Source organism: Somniosus microcephalus, chromosome 2 (genome assembly GCF_052327205.1).
Source record: "Somniosus microcephalus isolate GS21.2 chromosome 2, FLI_Smic_1.0, whole genome shotgun sequence".
Taxonomy (NCBI): Eukaryota; Metazoa; Chordata; class Chondrichthyes; order Squaliformes; family Somniosidae; genus Somniosus; species Somniosus microcephalus.
In genome coordinates this window covers 297,602,369-297,626,443 of record NC_140988.1, presented here as the reverse complement: position 1 = coordinate 297,626,443, position 24,075 = coordinate 297,602,369, and the positions used below count along the sequence as shown (strand labels likewise).

The 24,075-nt window shown below is 45.3% G+C and overlaps 1 protein-coding gene across 4 annotated transcripts in view; it reads right to left on the bottom strand.

The window, feature by feature from the left end:
- LOC147123467 (putative E3 ubiquitin-protein ligase HERC1) overlaps nt 1-24,075 on the bottom strand; it is a 491,571-nt gene that overhangs the window by 244,457 nt on the left and 223,039 nt on the right. For 3 of the 4 annotated variants that reach the window (XM_085973371.1, XM_085973346.1, XM_085973361.1), the window contains exon 38: nt 11,622-12,406. In XM_085973371.1, the coding sequence (XP_085829497.1) occupies nt 11,622-12,406 (785 nt within the window). The remainder of the gene's footprint in view (nt 1-11,621; nt 12,407-24,075) is intronic. The other variant, XM_085973355.1, reaches the window with a different exon arrangement.

The window sequence follows — 24,075 nt, the reverse complement described above, 5'->3', positions numbered from 1 at the left end:
TTGTACGTCTATATGTAAACTAAGGAGCTCCTTTGAAGACATTAGAGAGATAGTCCAATTTTGGTCTCCTTACATGGTGGTTGAGGCTTTGGACAATGCGCAGAGGGGGGCCACCAGACTAATTCCCAGTAAAAAGCATTTTGTTATCAAGATAGGCTAAGAGAGTTGGGACACTTTAAAGAAGTGTAGACTTGGGGGTGATCTGAGTGAAGTTTATAAAATGATGAAGGAAATAGATTGTGTTCCAGTTGACAGTTTGTTCCAATTAAATAGGTTAGGGAGGACCAGGGGTAAAAATTTTAATCAATTCAACTCTATTTTTTCTCCCCTTGTCCAGTCTCTTCCCACCTACATCCGCGACTCTTCCGACACCTTCAGCCACTTTAACAGTTTCCAGTTTCCTGAACCCAACCGCCTCCTTTTCACTATGGACGTACAATTCGTCTATACCTCCATGCCCCACCAGGATGGCCTGAGGGCGCTCCGCTTCTTCCTTGAACAGAGGCCCAACCAGTCCCCATCCACCACCACCCTCCTCCACCTGGCTGAACTTGTTCTCACATTGAACAATTTCTCCTTTGACTCCACGCATTTCCTCCAAATCAAAGGTGTTGCTATGGGCACCCGCATGGGTCCTAGCTATGCCTGCCTTCTCATGGGATATGTGGAACACTCTTTGTTCCAGTCCTACTCGAGTCCCCTCCCTCACCTCTTTTTCTGGTACATTGATGACTGTATCGGTGCCGTTTCCTGCTCTCGCCCTGAACTAGATAATTTCATTCACTTTGCTTCCAATTTCCACCCTTCCCTCACCTTCACATGGTCCATCTCTGACTCTTCCCTTCCCTTCCTCGACTTCGCCGTCTCCATCTCTGGGGATAGGTTATTGACGAACATTCACTACAAGCCCACTGACTCCCACAGCTACCTGGACTACACTTCCTCCCACCCCGCCTCCTGCAAGGACTCTATTCCATTCTCCCAGTTTCTCCGTCTCCGCCGCATCTGCTCTGACGATGCCACTTTCCATGCCAGAGCTTCCGACAGGTCTTCCTTTTTCCTCAACCGAGGATTCCCCTCTACAGTGGTTGACACAGCCCTTAACCGTGTCCATTCTATCTCCCGCACTTCTGCCCTCACCCCTGCCCCTCCCTCCCGGAACCACGATAGAGTTCCCCTTGTCCTCACCTTTCACCCCACCAGCCTCCACATTCAACGGATCATCCTCTGCCATTTCCGCCACCTCCAGTGTGATCCCACCACCAAGCGCATCTTCCCCTCACCTCCCCTTTCAGCATTCCATAGGGACCGTTCCCTCCGCGACACCCTAGTCCACTCCTCTATCGCCCCTAACACCCCTTCCCCTGGCACCTTCCCGTGCAAGCGCAGGAGATGCAACACATGCCCTTATACCTCCCCACTTCCCATTGTCCAGGGCCCCAAACACCCCTTCCAGGTGAAACAGCGATTTACTTGTACTTTTTGCAATTTAGTATACTGTATTCGTTGCTCATGATGAGGTCTCCTCTACATTGGGGAGACCAAACGTAGATTGGGTGACCGCTTTGCGGAACACCTCCGTTCAGTCCGTAAGGGGGACCCCGAGCTTCCGGTCGCCTGTCACTTTAATTCTCCGCTCCATTCCCACTCGGACCTCACCGTCCTCGGCCTCTTGCATTGTTCCACGGAAGCTCAGCGTAAGCTCGAGGAACAGCACCTCATCTTTCGATTAGGCACTTTACAGCCTTCTGGACTCAACATAGAGTTCAACAATTTCAGATCATATCCCCGACCCCTATCATATATATATTTTTTATCCACACTTTTTGTCTGTGTCTTTTTTTCTTCTCTCCCACATATCAGCTGTCTTTCATTCTGCCAGCGCAATTCACACTTCATCTAGAGCCATCCTTTGTTTCTTAACCTGTCCCATTACCATCTCCTTTTGCCTTGAATATCTCAATGTCTCTTAATCTCTCCCGCCTTCTATCCTATCACAGACCTTCCCTTTTGTTCTTTCATCCCCTCCCCCCTTTCCCAGCCCCTACACTTGCTTAAAAATGTGTTCCATTTCCTGCTTTCTTCCAGTTCTGACGAAAGGTCATCGACCTGAAACGTTAACTCTGATTCTCTCTTCACAGATGCTGCCTGACCTGCTGAGTTTCTCCAGCATTTTCTGTTTTTGTAACAATTTTAAGTTGTGCAAGGCCAGGTCTAAGTTAGATGTCAGGAGAGGTTCTTTTTCCAGAGAACAGTGGACCTCTGGAAGAGGCTGCAGTCTTGTGCAGTGGATGCCGATTCACTGAAATCCTTCAAGGGAGGACTGGATCAGTTTCTGGTTGGGGCGGACATCACCTTTTACAATAGCTAGGTACTTCAGAGAACTTCGGGCCAGAGTGATCTCCTGGACTATTTTAATCGCCTAGATTGGAATTGCCCAGATTCCGCACCCCCCAAATGGGCCTGTTTTTTTTAATCCTCTCCCAGGAGATCACATGGTTTCGGGTGATGTGTAGAGTATATGTTGTGAAACGCAAGGTATCACAATTGTGGGACAGGCTGGATGGACTAGAGGGTTATTACCTGTCCATCACTGTTCGTATAGGTAGGCCAGAGAGACTATAGGTAGGCCAGAGAGACTACGTGGATGGTGAGGAACAAATCGCCCCATCAAGGTAAATATTCAAGAACCCCGTATGTTCTGTCCACTGCAGTTTAGTACAGCAGACGCTTTGTTATTTTACTATTTTCTGAGGAAGTCAAGCCTGCAACTACTGTAAATCGACATTGCAGCATTACTTCTGTTCACTTATCCAATTACTGGTTGATATATCGGTTTGCAGTTTATAGCCTAAGGCATGGTCTAATGAAGTGTTTAATCTACCACCTTCTGAAGTCAAGGAAGATCATCTGAGGCCCGTAATAAAGTTAGAAGTAGCAGACAACACTGCAGGGGCTGGAACAAAGCGTGAAAGATGGGAAGTTTTTCCATACAGTAGTTGAACTGCTAGCACATTAAAGAAGTTATATGTTTTTAGATTAACAATATCCAAAATATAAAGTTAAACGGAAACAATACAATTGTAATAAAGAAAGACTTGATTTTTGTTTTATATTCGTTCATGGGATGTGGGCGTCACTGGCAAGGCCAGCATTTATTGCCAGCCCTGATTGTGCGCGAGAAACATAGAAGATAGGAGCAGGAGTCGGCCATTCAGCCCCTCGCGCCTGCTCCGCCATTCAATGAGATCATGGCTGATCATCCAAATTCAGTACCCGGTCCCTGCCTTCTCCCCATATCCCTTGATCCCTTTAGCCTTAAGAAATATATCTAACTCCTTCTTGAATATAATGAATTGGCCTCTACTGCCTTCTACGGTAGAGAATTCCACAGGTTCACCACTCTCTAGGTGAGGAAATTCCTCCTCATTTCTGTCCTAAATGGCTTACCCCTTGTCCTTAGACTGTGACCCCTGGTTCTGGACTCCCCGACCATCGGGAACATCCTTCCTGCATCTAGTCTGTCTAGTCCTGTCAGAATTTTATAAGGTTCAATGAGATCCCCTCTCATTCTTCTAAACTCCAGCGAGTACAAGCCCAATCGACCCAATCTCTCCTCATACGTCATTCCTGCCATCCCAGGTATCAGCCTGGTGAATCTTCGCTGCACTCCCTCCATGGCAAGAACATCCTTCCTCAGATAAGGCGACCAAAACTGCACACAATACTCAAGGGGTGGTCTCACCAAGGCCCTGTACAACTGCAGCAAGACATCCTTGTTCCTGTACTCAAACCCTCTCGCTACGAAGGCCAACATACCATTTGCCTTCTTAACCGCCTGTGCAAGTGCATGCTTACCTTCAGTGACTGGTGCACAAGGACACCCAGGTCTTGTTGCACTTCCCCCTTCTTCCAATCTATTGCCATTCAGATAATAATCTGCCTTCCTGTTTTTGACACCAAAGTGGATAACCTCACATTTATCCACGTTATATTGCATGTGCCATGCTTCTGCCCAATCACCCAACCTGTCCAAATATACTGGAGTTTCTCGGCATCCTCCTCACAGCACACACGCCCACCCAGCTTTGTGTCATCTGCAAACTTGGAGATATTACATCTAGTTCCCTTGTCTAGATCATTAATATATATTGTGAATAGCTGAGGTCCAAGGACCGATCCCTGCGGTACCCCACTAGTCACTGCCTGCCACTCGGAAAAAGACCCGTTTATTGCAACTCTTTGCTTTCTGTCTGCCAACCAGTTCTCTACCCAAGTCAATACCTTGCCCCCAATCCCATGTGCCTTAACTTTACACGCTAATCTCTTAAGCGGGACTTTATCGAAAGCCTTTTGAAAGTCCAAATACACCACATCCACTAGTTCTCCCTTATCTATTCTACCAGTTACATCCTCAAAAAATTCCAGTAGATTGGTCAAGCACGATTTACCTTTTGTAAATCCATGTTGACTTTGTCCGATCCTGTCACTGTTTTCCAAGTGCTCTGCTGTTACATCTTTTATAATGGACTCTAGCATTTTCCCCACTACCGATGTCAGGCTTACCGGTCTGTAATTCCACGTTTTCTCTCTAACACCTTTTTTGAATAGTGGAGTAACATTAGCTACCCTCCAATCTATGGGTACTGTTCCAGATTCCATCGAATGTTGGAAGATGATCAGCAATGCATCTACTATTTCTAGGGCCACTTCCTGAAGTACCCGAGGATGTAGATTATCAGGCCCTGGGGATTTATCGGCCTTCAATCCCGTCAATTTCCCTAACACCATTACCCTACAAATACTGATTTCTTTCAGTTCTTCCCTTTCATCAGACCCTATGTTCCCCAATATCTCTGGGAGGTTATTTGTGTCCTCTTTTGTGAAGACAGAACCAAAATATGTATTTAATTGGTCTGCCATTTCTTTGTTCCCCATTATAAATTCCCCTGATTCTGACTGCAAGGGACCGACGCTTGACTTCACCAATCTTTTTCTCTTCACATATCTATAAAAGCTTTTACAGTCAGTTTTTATGTTCCCTGCAAGCTTACTCTCATACTCTGTTTCCCCCCTCTTAATTAATCCCTTTGTCCTCCTTTGTTGAATCCTGAACTGCTCCCAGACCTCAGGTTTACTGCTTTTTCTGACCAATTTATAGGTCCTCTCCTTGGATCTTATGCTATCCCTAATTTCCCTTATTAGCCACGGTTGAGTCACCTTTTTTGTTTTATTTTTATGCCAAACTGGGATGAACAAATTCTGTAGTTCATCCATGCAGTCTTTGAATGTTTGCTATTGCCTATCCACCATCAACTCTTTGAGTGACATTCCCCAATCAACCCTACCCAACTCGCGCCTCATACCATCGCAGTTTCCTTTATTTAAATTCAGGAGCCTAGTCTCTGAGTCAACTACTTCACTCTCCATCTTAATGAAGAATTCTATCATATTATGATCGCTCCGACCCAAGGGGCCTCGCACAACAAGATTGCTAATTAATCCTTTCTCATTACATAATACCCAGTCTAAGATGGCCTGATCTCTAGTTGGTTCCTCAACATATTGGTCCAGGAAATCATCCTGTATACATTCCAGGAATTCCTCCTCCACAGTATTGTTACTAATTTGGTTAGCCCAATTTATATGTAGATTAAAGTCACCCATGATAACTGAAGGTGGATGTGAGCCTTCTTAAACCGCTGCAGTCCTTGTGGTGAAGGTACTCCCACAGTGCTGTTAGGGAGGGAGTTCCAGGATTTTGACCCAGTGACAACGAAGGAACGGTGCTATATTTTCAAGTCAGGATGGTGTATGACTTGGAGGGAAACTTGGAGGTGATGGTGTTCCCATGCGCTTGCTTCCCTTGTCTTTCTAGGTGGTAGAGGTCGCATGTTTGGGATGTGCTGTCAAAGAAGCCTTTGTGGGTTGCAGCAGTCCATCTTCTAGATGGTACAAACTGCAGCCATGTTGCGTTGGTGGTGGAGGGAGTGAATGTTTAAGGTGGTGGATGGGGTGCCAATCAAGTGGGCTGTTTTGTCTTGGATGGTGTCGAGCATCTTCAGTGCTGTGGGAGCTGCACTCATCCAGGCAAGTGGAGAGTATTCCATCACACTCCTGGCTTGTGCCTTGTAGATGGTGGAATGGATTTGGGGAGTCAGCAGGTGAGACACGCCGCAGAATACCTAACCTCTGACAGTATTTGTGTGTCTGGTCCAGTTAAGTTTCTGGTCAATGGTAACCCCCCAGGATGTTGATGGTGGGGATTCATAAGAACATAAGAAATAGGAGCAGGAGTAGGCCAATCGGCCCCTCGAGCCTGCTCCGCCATTCAATAAGATCATGGCTGATCTGATCCTAACCGCCAATCTTCTATCACAGAACCATCTCCTGAATCTAACAGAATTAGACACACAAAATAGGAGCAGGATCAGGCTACACGGCCGCTGGGCCCGCTCCGCTACCCACAGGGCCATGTCCGATCCGAACCTAGACTCATGTCCAAATTCCTGCCCGCTCCCCGTAACCCTTAATTCCCTTTACTTCTAGGAAACTGTCTATTTCTGTTTTAAATTTATGTAATGATGTAGCTTCTACAGCTTTTTGGGGCAGCATATTCCATGGACCTACCACCCTCGGAGTGAAGTAGTTCCTCCTCATCTCAGTTTTGAAAGAGTAGCCCCTTATTCTAAGACTATGCCCCCTAGTTCTAGTTTCACCCATCATCGGGAACATCCTCCCCGCATCCACCCGATCCAACCCCTTCACAATCTTATATGTTTCAATAAGATCGCCTCTCATTCTTCTGAACTCCAATGAGTAGAGTCCCAATCTACTCAACCTCTCCTCATATGTCCATCCTCTCATCCCCGGGATTAACCGAGTGAACCTTCTTTGTACTGACTCGAGAGCAAGTATGTCCTTTCTTAAGTATGGACACCAAAACTGTACGCAGTATTCCAGGTGCGGTCTCACCAATACCTTGTACAACTGAAGCAATACCTCCCTATTTTTAAATTCTATCCCCCTAGCAATGAAAGCCAACATTCCATTGGCCTTCTTAATCACTTGCTGCACCTGCATACTAACCTTTTGAGTTTCGTGCACCAGGACCCCCAGATCCCTTTGTATTTCAGTACTTTCCAGTTTCTTGCCATTAAGATAATAACTTGCTCTACGATTTTTCCTGCCAAAGTGCATAACCTCACACTTTCCAGTATTGTATTCCATCTGCCAAATCTCTGCCCACTTACTTAGCCTGTCTATGTCCCCTTGCAGGTTTTTTATGTCCTCCTCACTCACTACTTTCCCTCCCATCTTAGTATCATCTGCAAACTTTGATATGTTACACTTGGTCCCCTTCTCCAAATCGTTAATATAGATTGTAAAGAGTTGGGGACCCAGCACTGACCCCTGCGGAACACCACTTGTTACTGATTGCCAGTCTGAGAATGAACCATTTATCCCAACTCTCTGCCTTCTGTTAGATAGCCAATCCTCTATCCATGCCAGAATATTACCCCAATCCCGTGATTTTTTATTTTAAGCAATAATCCTTTGTGTGGCACCTTGTCAAATGCCTTTTGGAAGTCCAAATACACTACGTCCACTGGTTCCCCTTTATCCACCCTATATGTTACTTCCTCAAAGAACTCCAGCAAATTTGTCAAACATGACTTCCCCTTCATAAAACCATGCTGACTTTGTCCTATTAAATTATGATTATCCAAATGTCCTGTTATTGTCTCCTTAATAATGGACTCCAAAATTTTACCTACCACAGATGTTAGGCTAACCGGTCTATAGTTTCCAGCCTTCTGTCTACTGCCCTTTTTAAATAAGGGTGTTACATTAGCAGTTTTCCAGTCTGCCGGGACCTTTGCTGAGTTCAGGGAGTTTTGGAAAATTATTACCAATGCATCCACAATCCCTACCGCCACTTCCCTCAAGACCCTAGGATGTAAGCCATCAGGTCCAGGTGATTTATCCGCCTTGAGTCCCATTATTTTACCGAGTACCATTTCCTTAGTGATTTTGATCGTGTTTAGCTCCTCCCCCCCCCCTTAGCCCCCTGTTTGTCCAGTGTTGGGATATTCTTAGTGTCTTCTACTGTAAAGACTGATATAAAATATTCATTCAGTGTTTTTGCCATCTCCATATTTCCCACCATTAATTTCCCAGTCTCATCCTCTAAGGGACCAACATTTACTTTAGCCACCCTTTTTCTTTTTATATAACTATAAAAACTCTTACTATCTGTCTTTATATTTTTTGCTAATTTACTTTCATAATCTATCTTCCCTTTCTTAATCAATCTTTTTGTTATTTTTTGCTGTCTTTTAAAGTTTTCCCAATCCTCTATCCTCCCACTAGATTTGGCTACCTTATATACCCTTGTTTTTAGTCGAATACTATCCTTAATTTCTTTACTTAGCCATGGATGGCTGTCTTTTCTTTTACACCCTTTTCTTCTCAGTGGAATATATATTTTTTGGAAGTTGTAAAATAACTCCTTAAATGTACACCACTGATCATGTATCGTCTTACCCTTTAATCTATTTTCCCAATCCACTCTACTCAATTCCGCTCTCATACCTTCATAGTCTCCTTTATTCAAGCTTAGCACGCTTGTTTGAGATACAACCTTCTCACCCTCTAATTGAATATGGAATTCAACCATGTTATGGTCACTCATTCCAAGGGGATCCTTTACTAGGACATTTTTAATTAATCCTGTCTCGTTACACAGGACCAGATCTAAGGTTGCTTGCCCCCTGGTCGGTTCAGTTACATTCTGCTCAAGAAACCCATCCCTAATACACTCAATGAACTCATCCTCAAGGCAGCCCTGCCCAATTTGATTTGTCCAATTAATATGATAGTTAAAATCCCCCATAATTATAGATGTTCCCTTATTACAAGCCTCAACTATTTCCTGATTGATACTCCGTCCAACAGAGTTGCAACTGTTCGGAGGCCTATAGACTACGCCCACTAGTGTTTTTTCCCCCTTATTATTCCTCATCTCCACCCAAACTGTTTCATTATCCTGATCTTTTGACCCAATATCATTTCTCTGTATTACCTGTATCCTTTATTAACATAGCCACCCCACCTCCCCTTCCTTCCTGCCTGCCTGTCCTTCCTGATCGTTAAATAACCTGGTATGTTTAATTCCCAGGCATTGTCACCCTGCAGCCATGTTTCTGTAATGGCCACAAGATCATACCCATATGTAGTTATTTGTGCCATTAACTCGTCTATTTTGTTACGAATGCTACGTGCATTCAGATAGAGAACTTTCAAATATGTTTTGTGACACTTAGTTCCTGCTTTTGCCCTTTTTATTACTTTACCTTTTACTCCATACCTTCTGCCCCTTCCTGACACGCTCTGGTTTTTAATTTCCCCACTGCTACCTAAGTCTATGACCTTCTCTGTTGTCATTTTTATTATTTGCTCTCTAGGAACCTCCCCCCCACTAGTTAGTTTAAAGCCCTCTCTACAGCCCTAGTTATATGATCCGCCAGGACTCTAGTCCCGGCACTGGCCAAGTGAAGCCCGTCCCAACGGAACAGCTCCCTCCTGCCCCAGTATTGGTGCCAGTGTCCCAGGAAGCAAAACCCATTTCTCCCACACCAGTCTTTGAGCCACGCATTTAACTCTCTAATTTTATTTGTCCTAGCCAAATTCGCTCGTGGCTCAGGATTATTATCCTTGTGGTTCTGCTTTTTAATTTGGCCCCTAGCTGCTCAAACTCCCTCAGCAGAACCTCCTTCCTTGTCCTATCTATGTCGTTGGTACCAACATGGACCACGAGAACTGGATCCTCCCCCTCCCACTCCAAGTTTCTCTCCAGTCCAGAGGAGATGTCCTTAACCCTGGCACCGGGCAGGCAACACAGCCTTCGGGACTCTCGCTCTCTGCTGCAAAGAACTCTATCTATCCCCCTGACGATACTATCCCCTACCACTACAACATTTCTTTTAACTCCCCCCACTTGAATGGCCCCCCGCTCCATGGTGCTGTGGCCAGGTTGCTCATCCTCCCCGCAGTCCCTGTTCCCATCCTCACAGGGAGTAAGAGCCTCGAACCTGTTGGACAAGTGCAAGGGCTGCGATGGTAATGCCGTTAAATGTCATGGGGCAGTAGTTAGACTCTCTCTTGTTGGAGATAGTCATTGCCTGGCATATGTGTGGCGTGAATAATATTTGCCACTTAACAGTTTAAGCCTGAATGTCGTTCAGGTCTCGCTGCATGTGGGCATGGACTGCTTCATTATATCAGGAGTTGCGAATGGAACTGAACACTGAAATCATCAGCAAACATCCCCACGTCTGACCTTATGATGGAGGGGAGGTCATTGATGAAGCAGCTGAAGGTGGTTGGGCCTCGGACACTGCACTGAGGAGCTCCTGCAGTGATGTCCTGGGGCAGAGATGATTGGCCTCCAACACCACAACCATCTTCCTTTGTGTAGTGCCTTTCATGACCTCAGGACATCCCAAAGCGCTTTCCAGCCAATGAAGTACTTTTGAAGTTTAGTCACTGTTGTAATATAGGAAATGTGGCAGCCAATTTACACACAGCAAGCTCCCACAAACAGCAATGTGATATTAAACAGATAATCTGTTTTTATGTTGGCTGAGGGATAAATATTGGCCAGCACACCAGGGACAACGCCCCTACTCTTCTTCGAAATAGTGCCATGGGATCGTTTACATTCACCTGAGGCGGCAAACCGGGCCTTGGTTTAATATCTTCATCTGAAAGACGGCACCTCCGACAGTGCAGCACTTCTCAGTACTGCACTGGGGCATCAGCCTCGATTTTGTGCTCAAGTCACTGGAGTCGGACTTGAACCCAAAACCTTCTGACTCAGAAGTGAGTGTGCTACTATCTGAGCCACGACTGATGGAATTACATAGTTATGTAACTTAATGAGGGCACAATTGACCAAGCATTTATTGTAACCATCTAAAGCCGATCATCGCTGATATGCTGTAAAGTTCAGCAGTGAAGGATCACCTACATGTTCAAATGAACACAGTTAATGCTGTGTTACTGTCGTCCCAAGTCAATTTACTGGAGCAGTTACTCATTGCACCCCAAATGCAGTTAAGCAAGCATGTCTTACTTGGTTACTCTACTTTAGAACAATATGCCTTAATCATGTAGTTTATTTTAAAAAACTTCCTTAATCCTAAAGTTCTACAATCAATCTGCCAATTCTGAAATGATTTTTTTTTTTTTTTTAATTTCAAGTGAAGTAGCACTGCTGCTACCCTTCAAGGCCACTATTGAAAATATAGCGTGCTAAACTGATTACACCTGTCTCTTCCCAACATCATTTCTCAGGCAGGAGGTTACGCTGTGACAAATGCAATAGTCTCACTATTATTGGATAGTTTTAATAATCTAGAGATAGCTGAGACCGAAAGAATTGGTTCTCTGAAATAGCAAAAAAAACTCAAGAATAAGGGTATATTTCATAATTATGAGGGAAGGCATATTACTCCTTTAATGAAGCAATCATAAGAAAATGTTGCATCAGAAGCGGAGTACCAAAAGTATTACAGTACAATAATGAGGATAGGCAATTGTGGCTAAATGTTTCTTACCTTTACTCTCCCTGGTTCCGTAATCTGCCACCAAGGAATCCAATGCACACTTGAAGATCATGATATGCGCACGCTCTAGATCAGCAAGTGAAACTACCCGTTTAATCGGACATGGCCGCACTGCCCATTTTACCATGCACCTCATTAAGTAATGAAGGACCACTCTAAGTTCAGCATTCTCTGAGGAGCTGCAGGAGGCTTTGGCACAGTCTGAGCTACAAGGACTGCTTGCAGTGATATTTGGTACAAGGAGTAAGTCCGCATATTTGCCATAACTTAGTATAACACTAAGGGTTTTCATGGCCCCAACAGACATGTATGAAAGTTGCACAGCACGTAGTTCAGCTAGGAATAATTCATGGCTTTGTACATTCCTGTCACATGAGCTCTGACAGGTTTCAATTAATTCAGCATCCATTTTTAAAGCATATCCTTTTCGAGCCTCATTTTCTTCATTATGTTCCAGTAAGTCGTTAGAAAGGACATTTGAAGATTCTCGGTTTTGTAAGCTGGAGGGGTCTTTATGGTCATCATCTGCCATACATTTTGCAATTTCTTCATCCAGCTTTTTTTCTAGTTCAGTCTTGACAACTTTCTCAGGGGGGTCTTTATTTTGAGTCATCTTGCTGCATATTTCAGGCTCTTCATGGACTCCTGTCAAGTAGGTCAGGTCCAATAACATGGAAGGTTTCAGACCATGGAATCTGGTGATGTCAAAGCGATAAGACTTGCACGGTTCCAGGGTGGAGAGTGGTGTGTCACTGGGAGACCAAGAATTCAGGAAGCTTTGTTAGCAGATGTTACAACACAATGATGAAGGGAGAATGAAAGCGAAAAAGAAAGAAAAATAAAAGATGTGAAGAGAGTAAAATAGAGAAGTACTAAAGAAAATGGACAAAAAATAAAAATGTACAGAAACAGAATAGATAAAAATTGGACAGGGGAAGATGCAGGAACCAAAATTAAATAGAAGTAATGCTCTTATCATTTATAACGTCACACAGCTTCATCAGTCCAATATTCTCCATATTTATGCATGCACACATTCAAAAAATTTGCTAGATTTACATTGATGGGTAATCCCAATTTTTTTTGTCAATCGTGAAATCCCCAACAACATCTTCCCTGTTAAGATAATGTTTTCAGTTCAACCCAGACCATTCCAGATTCTAAAATCACTCCCCATTCAATTCAGCAGAGGTGCTCTTGAGCACCAGTGAAGATGATCAGTCAGACAAACTGGCAGAGACAGGTAAACCCACCCATAAAATGAAATGCAATTAGAAATAGCACTAGGCCAGGATATATACATTTTTCCACTATTCTTGACTTCATTGCAGTTGAAGGCGGATTTCTTCAGAATATTTTAATTTATCTGTGGCTGTATTGAAATTGATACAGCTGGTAACCTGGCAGTGTATCAAAACATCTAGCAGGAAAAAGCTTCAAGTGCACTGAAAATAGGCATAATCATAAATATTAAATGTCATTCTTTACAAAATTCAACCTCCATGTTCAAAAATAAAAGTTGCCATCATATCAAAGGAGGCCCAATGACCAGAGCCGATAAGAATTTCAAGTTAACTAGCCATTCTGAAGTAATCTCTTCTCCTCCCACACCATATATCAGGTCTAATTTTAAATCTTTAATAGTTCATTCTTTGAAAGGAATTGAGACCCTCAGCACACCAGCACACAAAGTAAGTAGCTCTATGGTGTAATGTATATACCTTTAAGGGGGGAACTATCTTTTACAGCTCATGTATTCTGCAGTACCGGCAGTGACCACACCTGTATATAGCACTGAGTAGTAATCTGAACAGATCAGTTCCCGTGTGAGCCACGTTGAGTAAACACCTGTTGTACCATTCTCCTGCAGTCTGTGTCTTATTATACACGGACACAACATTGGCGACAAGGCAAGTTCGAACCTACCTGCAACTCTGCATCACCTCGCGGGGATTCGTTCCTGGAGATCAGTGGATTGGAGGTCAAGGCCAGAGACTCGGGCATCGACCACGGGCAACCGCCCAGTCATCCAGCAGAGACTCGAGAATTGCGGGGGAGGCTGTCGAGAGCCAGGCTTGGCTTTCCAGTCGAGGTGGTCCAGCGAAACGGGCTGGCAACAGGTAGTGCGCAGACCCTTCCCGGACAGCGGCGGGCTAGAGCCCGACCGAGCGGCACAGCAAAGGGCCGAGCAGCGTCGACGGGGGGGAGAGAGAGAGAGAGAGAGAGAGAGAGAGGGCAGAGTGCACAGGGTGCAGCCGGTGTTCAGGAGCCGAGCAGCGTCGAAGAGAGGGAGAGAGAGACACGCGCAGAAACCTGCAAGGCGCCAGCATTGCCACGAGGACCGCCGGGAGCGGCGTTGGCAGCAGCGCAGGAGAAGCGTGCGAAACCTACAGGGCGCCGCCATTGCCACGAGAACCGCCGGGAGCGGCGTTGGCAGCAGCGGGGGAGGAAGGAAAGCGCGGGAGACGCCATTTTAAGCCATTGGGAGACGCCATTTTAAACCACACCCAAAATGCCGAAGAGTGGCAGTATCACCGCATTTGACAATGAAGTCGAAGATTGGACTACATATGTCGAACGAATAGAGGTATACTGCAAGGCAAATGAGGTGTCAGATGACAAGAAAGCGTCGGTATTGTTAAATTTAATGGGTGCAAAGACGTATGGTTTATTACGAAACTAGTAACCCCGACGAAGCCAATGGAAGAGAGTTTTGAAGACATAGTAACGATACTACAGGAACATTTAAACTCCACACCGCTGCTGATAGCAGAAAGATTCAAGTTTCACAAACGGAACCAGCATAAGGATGAAAGCAATGCTGAGTATTTAACAGAACTGTGCAAACTATCAAAACACTGCCAGTTTGGAGCGGGACTGGCAGATACCTTAAGGGACAAGTTTGTGTGTGGGCTTCAAAGTGAAGGAACCCAGAAATGGCTTTTATCTGAAAAGGACCTTACGCTGGAAAAGGCTTTCAGCATTGCAGTATCATATGAAGCAGCAGCACGGGGCGCTGCAGAGATACAACAGAGACCGCAAGAATATGGCACAAACGAAATGTCATATGGAACAGAGAAGTGCTATCGCTGCGGCAGAACAACACACGGCCAGAATGATTGCTGGTTCAAAGACAAAGTGTGCAGACAGTGTGGAAAAGTAGGACACATAGCACGAGTCTGCAGGTTGGGAAAGAAAACCAGCAATAAGAAACCTACCAAAGAAAAGTACAAGAAGGTACATAAGATGACAGAGAATAGTTCAGATGAACAAAAGAGTGATAACGACTCCAAAAGCAGGGAACTGAGTTGTCTGAAACTACATAATGCGATCACAACGGAGGATCACCGAACCATTTGGGTCACTCTCAAGATAGCAGGAGTCCAGGTAAAGATGGAATTGGACACAGGATCAGCCCTAACAGTCATAAACCGACGGGACTACGAGCGGCTATTCTCACACATACCCTTGAGAGACACAAAAATTATTTTGAAGACGTACACGGGGCAAAAAGTCTACCCCAAAGGAAAAATAAGGGTGACCGTTCTATATAACGGTAAGGAAACACCAAAACTAGACCTGTATGTATTGCAAGATGGAGGACCACCATTACTGGGACGTGAATGGATCCGGAAAATACAACTGGATTGGCATTCCATACAGGCACTGACTGTGGCTGACAAAAAGGATGACGACGTCACACCTGGGCGACTGTCAAAGATCCTAACTGACGCGAAAGAAGTGTTCCAGCAAGGACTCGGAACACTAACAGGCATGACAGCGACGATTAAAATTGAAGAAAACGCAAGCCCAAAATTTTTTAAGGCCAGACCGGTACCTTATGCGATCCGCCCAGCCGTCGAAGCAGAGCTGGAGAGTCTGGAACGTTCAGGTGTACTGTCCAAGGTAGACTGGAGCGAGTGGGCTACACCCATCGTCCCCGTGATGAAAAAGTCGTTGAGCAGCATGCCTGGGGAACCAAGGAAGGTTCGCATCTGTGGGGGCTTTAAGGTAACAGTGAACAATATCTTCACACCGTACAATATCCACTTCCGCGGATTGAAGATATTTTCGCCTCGCTATCTGGAGGGAAACGCTTCACTAAGATTGATCTGGCCCAGGCGTATCTGCAAATGGAGGTAGAAGAAGCATCAAAAAAATACCTCACAATCAACACCCATAAAGGTCTCTACCAATATAACCGGCTGGTATTCGGGGTAGCATCAGCTCCGGCTATTTGGCAGGGGGCAATGAAACAAGTCCTGCATGGGATCCCAGGGACCCAGTGTTATTTGGCCGACATCCTGGTCACGGGCGAAAATGACAGTGATCACCTTGCCAACCTGGAGCAGGTGCTCACTAGATTGCAGGAATATGGGCTCCGAGCTAACCGCCCCAAATGCAAGTTTTTTAGAAAACAGATCTCGTATTGTGGCCACGTTATCGATAAAGAGGGGTTACATAAGTCCCCAGAGAAGATTGAGGCAGTAGTCAAGGCTCCAGCACCGGAAAATGTGTCACAACGGAGGTCGTTCCTCGGGCTGGTAAACTACTACCATAAGTTCTTGCCAAATTTGTCTACAATACTACACCCACTGAACACCCTACTGCAAACTGGGGTGCCATGGAAGTGGAGTGACGAATGTAGACGAGCTTTCCAGAAGAGCAAAGCACTAAATCACATCGAAAGAGGTATTGGCCCATTACAACCCAGCATTACCAATTCGGTTGGCATGTGAGCGGTGCTGTCGCACAAATTCTCGGACGGCTCCGAGAGGCCAATAGCCTTTGCGTCACGATCACTAACCTCAGCCGAGCGTAACTACGCCCAGATTGACAGGGAGGCCCTCAGCCTAGTGTGGGGAGTGAAAAAGTTCAATCACTATCTGCACGGGCAGAAATTCACCTTGCTGACTGATCACCAGCCTCGTCTCCATTTTTAAACCGAAGAAGGGCGTTCCGGTGATGACTGCGCAACGACTACAAAGATGGTCACTTTTTCTAGGGGCGCACCACTATGAGATTGAATATAAGGGCACGAAACAGCATGGAAATGCTGATGGACTATCACGCCTGCCACTGCCTACTGCGGAGGAAGCACCAGCAGTGGATCTTGTCGAAATATTCCATTCGACTATAGTTGAATACCTACCGGTAACTAACGCTTGTATCGAAAAGGAAACCCGAAATGACCCGACACTGTCTCGGGTATATGATTTGACGGTGAAGGGATGGCCAGCACATGGCGACTCACTGTTGCCAGCATTCTCGACAAGGAGAGAACAGCTGTCAGTGTGCCGGGGGACCTTGATGTGTGGATCCCGAGTGGTAATTCCACACAAGTTAAGGGATAGAGTGCTCAATGAGCTTCATGAGGGTCATCTGGGAGGGGTAAAAATGAAAAGCCTAGCCAGGGCTTATGTGTGGTGGCCAGGAATCGATAAACAAATCGAGGACCTGACCAAGAGTTGCTCAGGATGCCAGAAAGTCCAAAATGCACCACCACAGGCCCCTCTACACCCATGGGAGTGGCCCTCATCTCCATGGCAATGGGTGCATATTGATTTTGCTGGTCCATTCATGGACTCAATGTTTTTAATAGCCGTGGATGCGCACTCGAAATGGCCTGAGGTCATCAAAATATCCTCCACCACCACGGAGAAAACTATTGCAGTCCTACGGACCATTTTTGCCAGGAATGGCTTGCCAGAACAGATTTGCTCCAACAACGGACCACAGTTTGTGTCCGAAGAGTTCCGGAGGTTCTTGAAAAAGAATGGGGTAAGGCATTACACATCCGCCCTGTATCATCCAGCCACAAATGGATTGGCTGAGAGGTTCGTACAAACCTTTAAGAAGGCAATAAAGGCTATGTACAATGACAACATTCCACTGCAGCACAAGGTGGACAATTTCCTGTTCGCCTACCGGAATGCGACACATGCAGTCACCAACCAGGCCCCAGCCATGATGTTCTTTAACCGAAGGTTAAGATCTCGCCTGGATTTGCTCAGACCAAACGTACAAAGAGATGTTGAGAGTAAGCAATTCCAGCACATCCATGAGAAGCCAACAAGGAGCTTCAATGTAGGGCAACCAGTCTTGGTCCGCGACTACCGAACAGAAAAATGGCAGCCAGGAACGATATGCACACGGCAGGGCCCACTAATGTACACAGTGGACAGCATCGTGAGACGCCATGCTGACCAGATCCTAGAGTCACAGGAACAAGTCAACCCCATGCCTCGCCCATACGTACCTGCTGATGAACCCGACGTACAGGTTGCATCTACCCCAGAAACAGTAGCATCGGAAGCTGATGAACCAACCGACGACAGGGGGCCAGAATCGCCTCCGCACCAAGAGCAAGACACTCGGGAAAGGCGCTATCCAGAAAGGATCAGGAAGCCTCCCCAAAGACTGAATATATAAATAGACTATTTTCAGCTAATGGTGCATGTTAAAAGTGTTTATTGTAATTAGTTTGATATTTAATTGTTGAATGAGTGTTATGGTACTGTTAATCTAAAAGGGGAGGAATTGTAATGTATATACCTTTAAGGGGGGAACTATCTTTTACAGCTCATGTATACTGCAGTACCGGCAGTGACCACACCTGTATATAGCACTGAGTAGTAATCTGTACAGATCAGTTCCCGTGTGAGCCACGTTGAGTAAACACCTGTTGTACCGTTCTCCTGCAGTCTGTGTCTTATTATACACGGACACAACATATGGAACAGAGAGAAACACAACGGGGAAGTTATGGGAGCAGCTATGTATGTGAAGGCTGCATTCAAATGAGGAAAACAATATTTAAGGTAGGTAAAACATTCTCATTTGTTCACCAGCCACATACAAGACTTTTCGAACTCCTAATCACATTTCAGAAGCATCGCAAAGCCTTTCACATAAAGAACAAACTTACACTATTATAGCACCTTTCACTTCCTCAGAATGATCCCAAACATATCACAACCAATACAGTACACTTTTGAAGTGTGGTCACTGTTGTAATGTAGGTTATCACATTAGCCAATTTGTACACAGCAAAGACCCATAACAGAAAAGATGAATGACCAGATAATCTGTTCTAGTGATGTTGGTTGAGGAATATATGTTGGTCAAGACTCCTGGAGAATTACCTTGCTCTTATTCAAAAAGAGTGCCATGGAAGCTTTTACAAGGGCAAACGGGACCTTTGTTTATGACATTTCATCCAAAAGACAGCACCTGGGGGTACGGTAACATAGAGGTCATGTTACTGGTCTAATAATCCAGAGGCCTGGACTAATGATCCAGAGACGAGAGTCCAAATCCCACCATGACAGCATGGGAATTTAAATTCAATTAATTAATTAAATGAATCTGGAATAAAAAATACTAGTATCAGTAATGATGATGGTGACGATTGTCGTAAAAACCCATCTGGTTAACTAATGTCCTTTAGGGAAGGAAATCTGCTGTCCTTACCCGGTCTGGCCTAAGAACATAAGAAATAGGAGCAGGAGTAGGCCATTCGGCCCCTCGAGCCAAGATCATGGCTGATCTGATCTTGGCCTCAACTCCACTTTCCTGCCTGTTCCCCATAACCCTGGACTCCCCTGTAGCTCAAATATCTATCTATCTATCTCAGCCTTGAATATATTCACTGACTCAGCCTCCACAGCTCTCTGGAGTAGAGAATTCCAAAGATTCACGACCCTCTATGAGAAGAAATTTCTCCTCATCTCTGTCTTAAATGGGCGGCCTCATATCCTGAAACTATGCCCCTCGCTCTAGATTCCCCCACGAGGGGAAACATCCTCTCGGCGTCTGCCCTGTCAAGCCCACTCAAAATCTTCTTGTTTCAATAAGGTCACCTCTCATTCTTCTAAACTCCAATGAGTATAGGCCCAACCTGCTCAACCTTTCCTCATAAGACAACCCTTTTATCTCAGGAATCAACCGAGTGAACCTTCTCTGAACTGCCTCCAATGCAAGTATATCCCTCCTTAAATAAGATGACCAAAACTGTACACAGTACCCCAGGTGTGGTCTCACCAACGCCCTTATACAGTTGTAGCAAGATTTCCCTACTTTTATACTCCATCCCCCTAGCAATAACGACCAACATTCCATTTGCCTTCCTAATTACTTGCTGTACCTGCATGCTAACATTGTGTTTCATGTACGAGGACCCCCAGGTCCTTCTGTACCGTAGCATTCTGTAGTCTCTCTCCATTTAAATAATATGTTGCTTTTCTATTCTTTCTACCAAAGTGGATAACCTCACATTTTCCCACATTATACTCCATCTGCCAAATTTTTGCCCACTCACTTCACCTATCTATATCCCTTTGCAGACTCTGTGTCCTCCTCACAACTTGCTTTCCCACCTATCTTTGTATCAACAAATTTAGCTACAGTACACTCAGTCCCTTCATCCAAGTCATTAATATAGATTGTAAATAGTTGAGGCCCCAGCACTGATCCCTGTGGCACCCCGCTAGTTACAGTTTGCCAACCTGAAAATGACCCATTTATCCCAACTCTCTGTTTTCTGTTAGTTAGCCAATCCTCTATCCATACTAATATATTACCCCCAACACCATGAGCTCTTACCTTGTGCAGTAACCTTTTATCTGGCACCTTATCGAATGCCTTCTGGAAATCCAAATACACTACATCTACTGGTTCCCCTTGATCCACCCTGCTCGTTACATCCTCAAAGAACTCTAATAAATTTGTCAAACACGATTTCCCTTTCATAAAACCACGTTGACTCTGCTTGATTGTATTATAATTCTCTAAATGTCCTGCTACTACTCCCTTAATAATGGATTCCAGCATTTTCCCAATGTCAGATGTTAGGCTAACCGGCCTATAGTTTCCTGCTTTCTGTCTCCCTCCTTTCTTGAGTAGGGGCGTTACATTTGCAGTTTTCCAATCCGCTGGGATCTTTCCAGAATCTAGGGAATTTTGGAAGATTACAACCAATGCGTCCATTATCTCTGCAGCCACCTCTTTTAAGACCCTAGAATGCAGGCCATCAGGTCCAGGGGACTTGTCAGCCTTTAGTCCCATTAGTTTGCCTAGTACTTTTTCTCTAGCGATTGTTTTAAGTTCCTCCCTCCCTTTTGCCCCTTGGTTAGTTACTATTATTGGGATGCTTTTAGTGTCTTCTACCATGAAGATAGATACAAAATATTTGTTCAAAGTCTCTGCCACTTCCTTGTTTCCCATTATTAATTTCCCAGTCTCATCCTCTAAGGGACCAACGTTTACGTTAGCTACGCTCTTCCTTTTTATATACTTGTAGAAGCTCTTACTGTCTGTTTTTCCATTTTTTGCCAGTTTACTCTCAATCTATTCTCTCGCTCTTTATAATTTTTATTAGTCATCCTTTGCTGATTTCTAAAAATGTCCCAATCTTCTGGCCTACCATTAATCTTCGCAACATTGTATGCCTTTTCTTTCAATTTGATACCATCCTCAGTTAGCCACGGATGGTTCATCCTTCACCTCATATATGACTCCAGACCCACAGCAAATGTGGTTGACTCTTAACAGCCCTCTGAAATGGCCTAGCAAGCCACTTATACAAGGTGGCTCACCACCACCTTCGAGGCCAATTAGGGCGGGGCAATAAATGCTGGCCCTTCTGGCGACGCCCACATCTCGAGAATGAATTTTTAAAAACCCCAGTCAGTGCAGCACTCCCTCAGTACTTCACTGAACTGTCAGCATAGATTATGTGCTCAAGTCTCTGTCGTGGGGCCTCAACAGAAGACATTCTCACTCACAGTCAAGAGTGCTACCACTGTTTTATTGCATGTTATCCAATGTTTTCAGAAGGTTGGTGTGGGATCTAAGAACATACCTCTTCAGTGTAACTTGGAACTCTTATCCTGAGCCATTTGGTTAAGACAAAAAAAAAAATCAAGCCAAGTGCTCCTGGTAGCTGCCTAAAATCCAGCATACAAGGAACTTCCCATACCTTGGGCAGGATTTTCATTGGGCCGCGGAGGCGGGATTGGAGGCGTGTGGGGGGTTAAAATCCCGAAATCGGGAGGCACGAACCCATCCTGCCCCCAAACCACCTCCATGCCAGTTTCAAAGGAGGCGGGTACCTGCCCTGCACTGGGACCCGCCTCCCTGAGGTGGGAAGGGGATTAGTGCCAATTAACTGCCTGTTAACAGGTAGTTAACAGGCGGTTTTTAGCCGAATCCCTATTTTTAATGTTGAAGTGTGGGATTCCCGACGACTCCAAACCACGCCAAGTTAGAGGAGGCAGACCGTCGGGATGAAGGGCTTGGAGGGGTCGAGATGTCTGGTGTTCAGTTGAGTGATGGGTGCATGAGTGCAAAGGTAAGTCTGTTTGGTGTGTGTAAAGTGTTTAAAGAAGTTTTACATACCTTTACAGCCTTCCTTCCTTCAGGTCTCAGGAGTCCCTCATCTCACCGGCACAGAAAGCAGAATGGCTGCGAGCTGTCAAAAATTGCAGCATTCAGCTTTCTGTTCTGGGGAGATCTCTAAATCATCCTGAGAGAAAGGAATTAACTTGGAGTACAGATTGTCAGTGTTTGACAGCTTCAAACAGCTGTGAAACACTGATATTTCATCTGTCAAAAGGTCTTGACAGATGAAATATCAATCTGTGACGTCACCTGTTGCCGGGTGGCCCTTAATTGGCCTGCTGAGCGGGCTCAACAAGGTCAATCAAGTCAAAATCGCATGGGTTGGCTAGACCTTGGTGGAGGCGGGACTACAACCCCGAAAGTTTAGTCCCGCCTCCTACCCGACTCCTCAATGAAAAGCCAGCCCCTTGTGTCTGAAGGGGCCACTACATGATGAGAGAGAACTCAAAACTTTCACTGTTGGGTCAAACCTACAAGAGAAAAAGTCTACCTGGCCTGAAAGCTGATCTAAAGGCACCAGCCAGGGGGTCAAAAAAATGAAAACAAATGCTGTCCCCCTTTTGAGTCATTCCAAAATCAACAGTGATCATGTGACCTTTCTAATTGACTGACACTCTCTAGCAACTATTGGTTGTAACTAATTACAGGACTACTCGGATTGGTTTAATCAGACGTGAAACAATCCCTGCAAAGGCAGATTTTATGGTAGACCCCAGTAACCACATGACTGCAAGGTCATATAGTTTTCTTTTTTTTTAAAAAGCAATGCAATTGGTAGCCTGTGCTCACTGGTCCCTGGAAACCACACGAACATGAGGAATGCCATTATAACAACAAAGCAACATCATGGAATCATTTCAATTAATTTTTCTGTGGCATTCAAAACAAATCCTGTCAAAAAAAAATTTTGGGTCAGCCAAGTGTATGATGTGGAGAAATCCATCACCAAGTTTAAGAGGATCCAAAACAAATTAGTGAAATATTTAGGTAGAATTCTGTTGTGTTCTTTTTTCGTTCCTCGGACGTCGCTGGCAAGGCCAGCATTTACTGCCCATCCCTAATTGCGCTCGAGAAGGTGGAGATGAGCTGCCTTCTTGAACCGCTGCAGTTCGTGTGGTGAAGGTACTCCCACAGTGCTGTTAGGGAGGGAGTTCCAGGATTTTGACCGAACGGTGATGAAGAAATGACGATATATTTACAAGTCAGGATGCTGTGTGACTTGGAGGGGAACTTGGAGGTGGTGGTGTTTCCATGCACCTGCTGCCCTTGTCCTTCTAGGTGGTAGAAGTCGCGGGTTTGGGAGGTGCTGCTGAAGAAGCCTCGGTGAGTTGCTGCAGTGCATTTGTAGATGGTACACACTGCAGCCATGGTATGCCGGTGGTAGAAGGAGTGAATGTTTAAGGTGGTGGATGGGGTGCCAATCAAGTGGGCTGCTTTGTCCTGGATGGTGTCAAGTTCTTGAGTGTTGTTGGAGCTGCACTCATCCAGGCAAGTGGAGAGTATTCCATCACAATCCTTACTTGTGCCTTGTAGATGATAGAAAGTCTTTGGGGAGTCAGGTGGTGAAACACTCACCACAGAATACCCAGCCCCTGACCTGCTCTTGCAGCCACAGTATTTATGTGGCTGGTCCAGTTAAGTTTCCGGTCAATGGTGACCCCCAGGATGATGATAGAAACATAGAAATATAGAAGATAGGAGCAGGAGTCGGCCATTCGGCCCCTCGAGCCTGCTCTGCCATTCAATGAGATCATGGCTGATCATCCAAATTCAGTACCCTGTCCCTGCCTTCTCCCCATATCCCTTGAACCCTTTAGCCTTAAGAAATATATCCAACTCCTTCTTGAATATATTTAATGAATTGGCCTCCACTGCCTTCTGTGGTAGAGAATTCCACAGGTTCACCACTCTCTGGGTGAAGAAATTCCTCCTCATCCCTGTCCTAAATGGCTTACCCCTTATCCTTAGACTGTGACCCCTGGTTCTGGACTCCCCGGCCATCGGGAACATCCTTCCTGCATCCAGTCTGTCTAGTCCTGTTAGA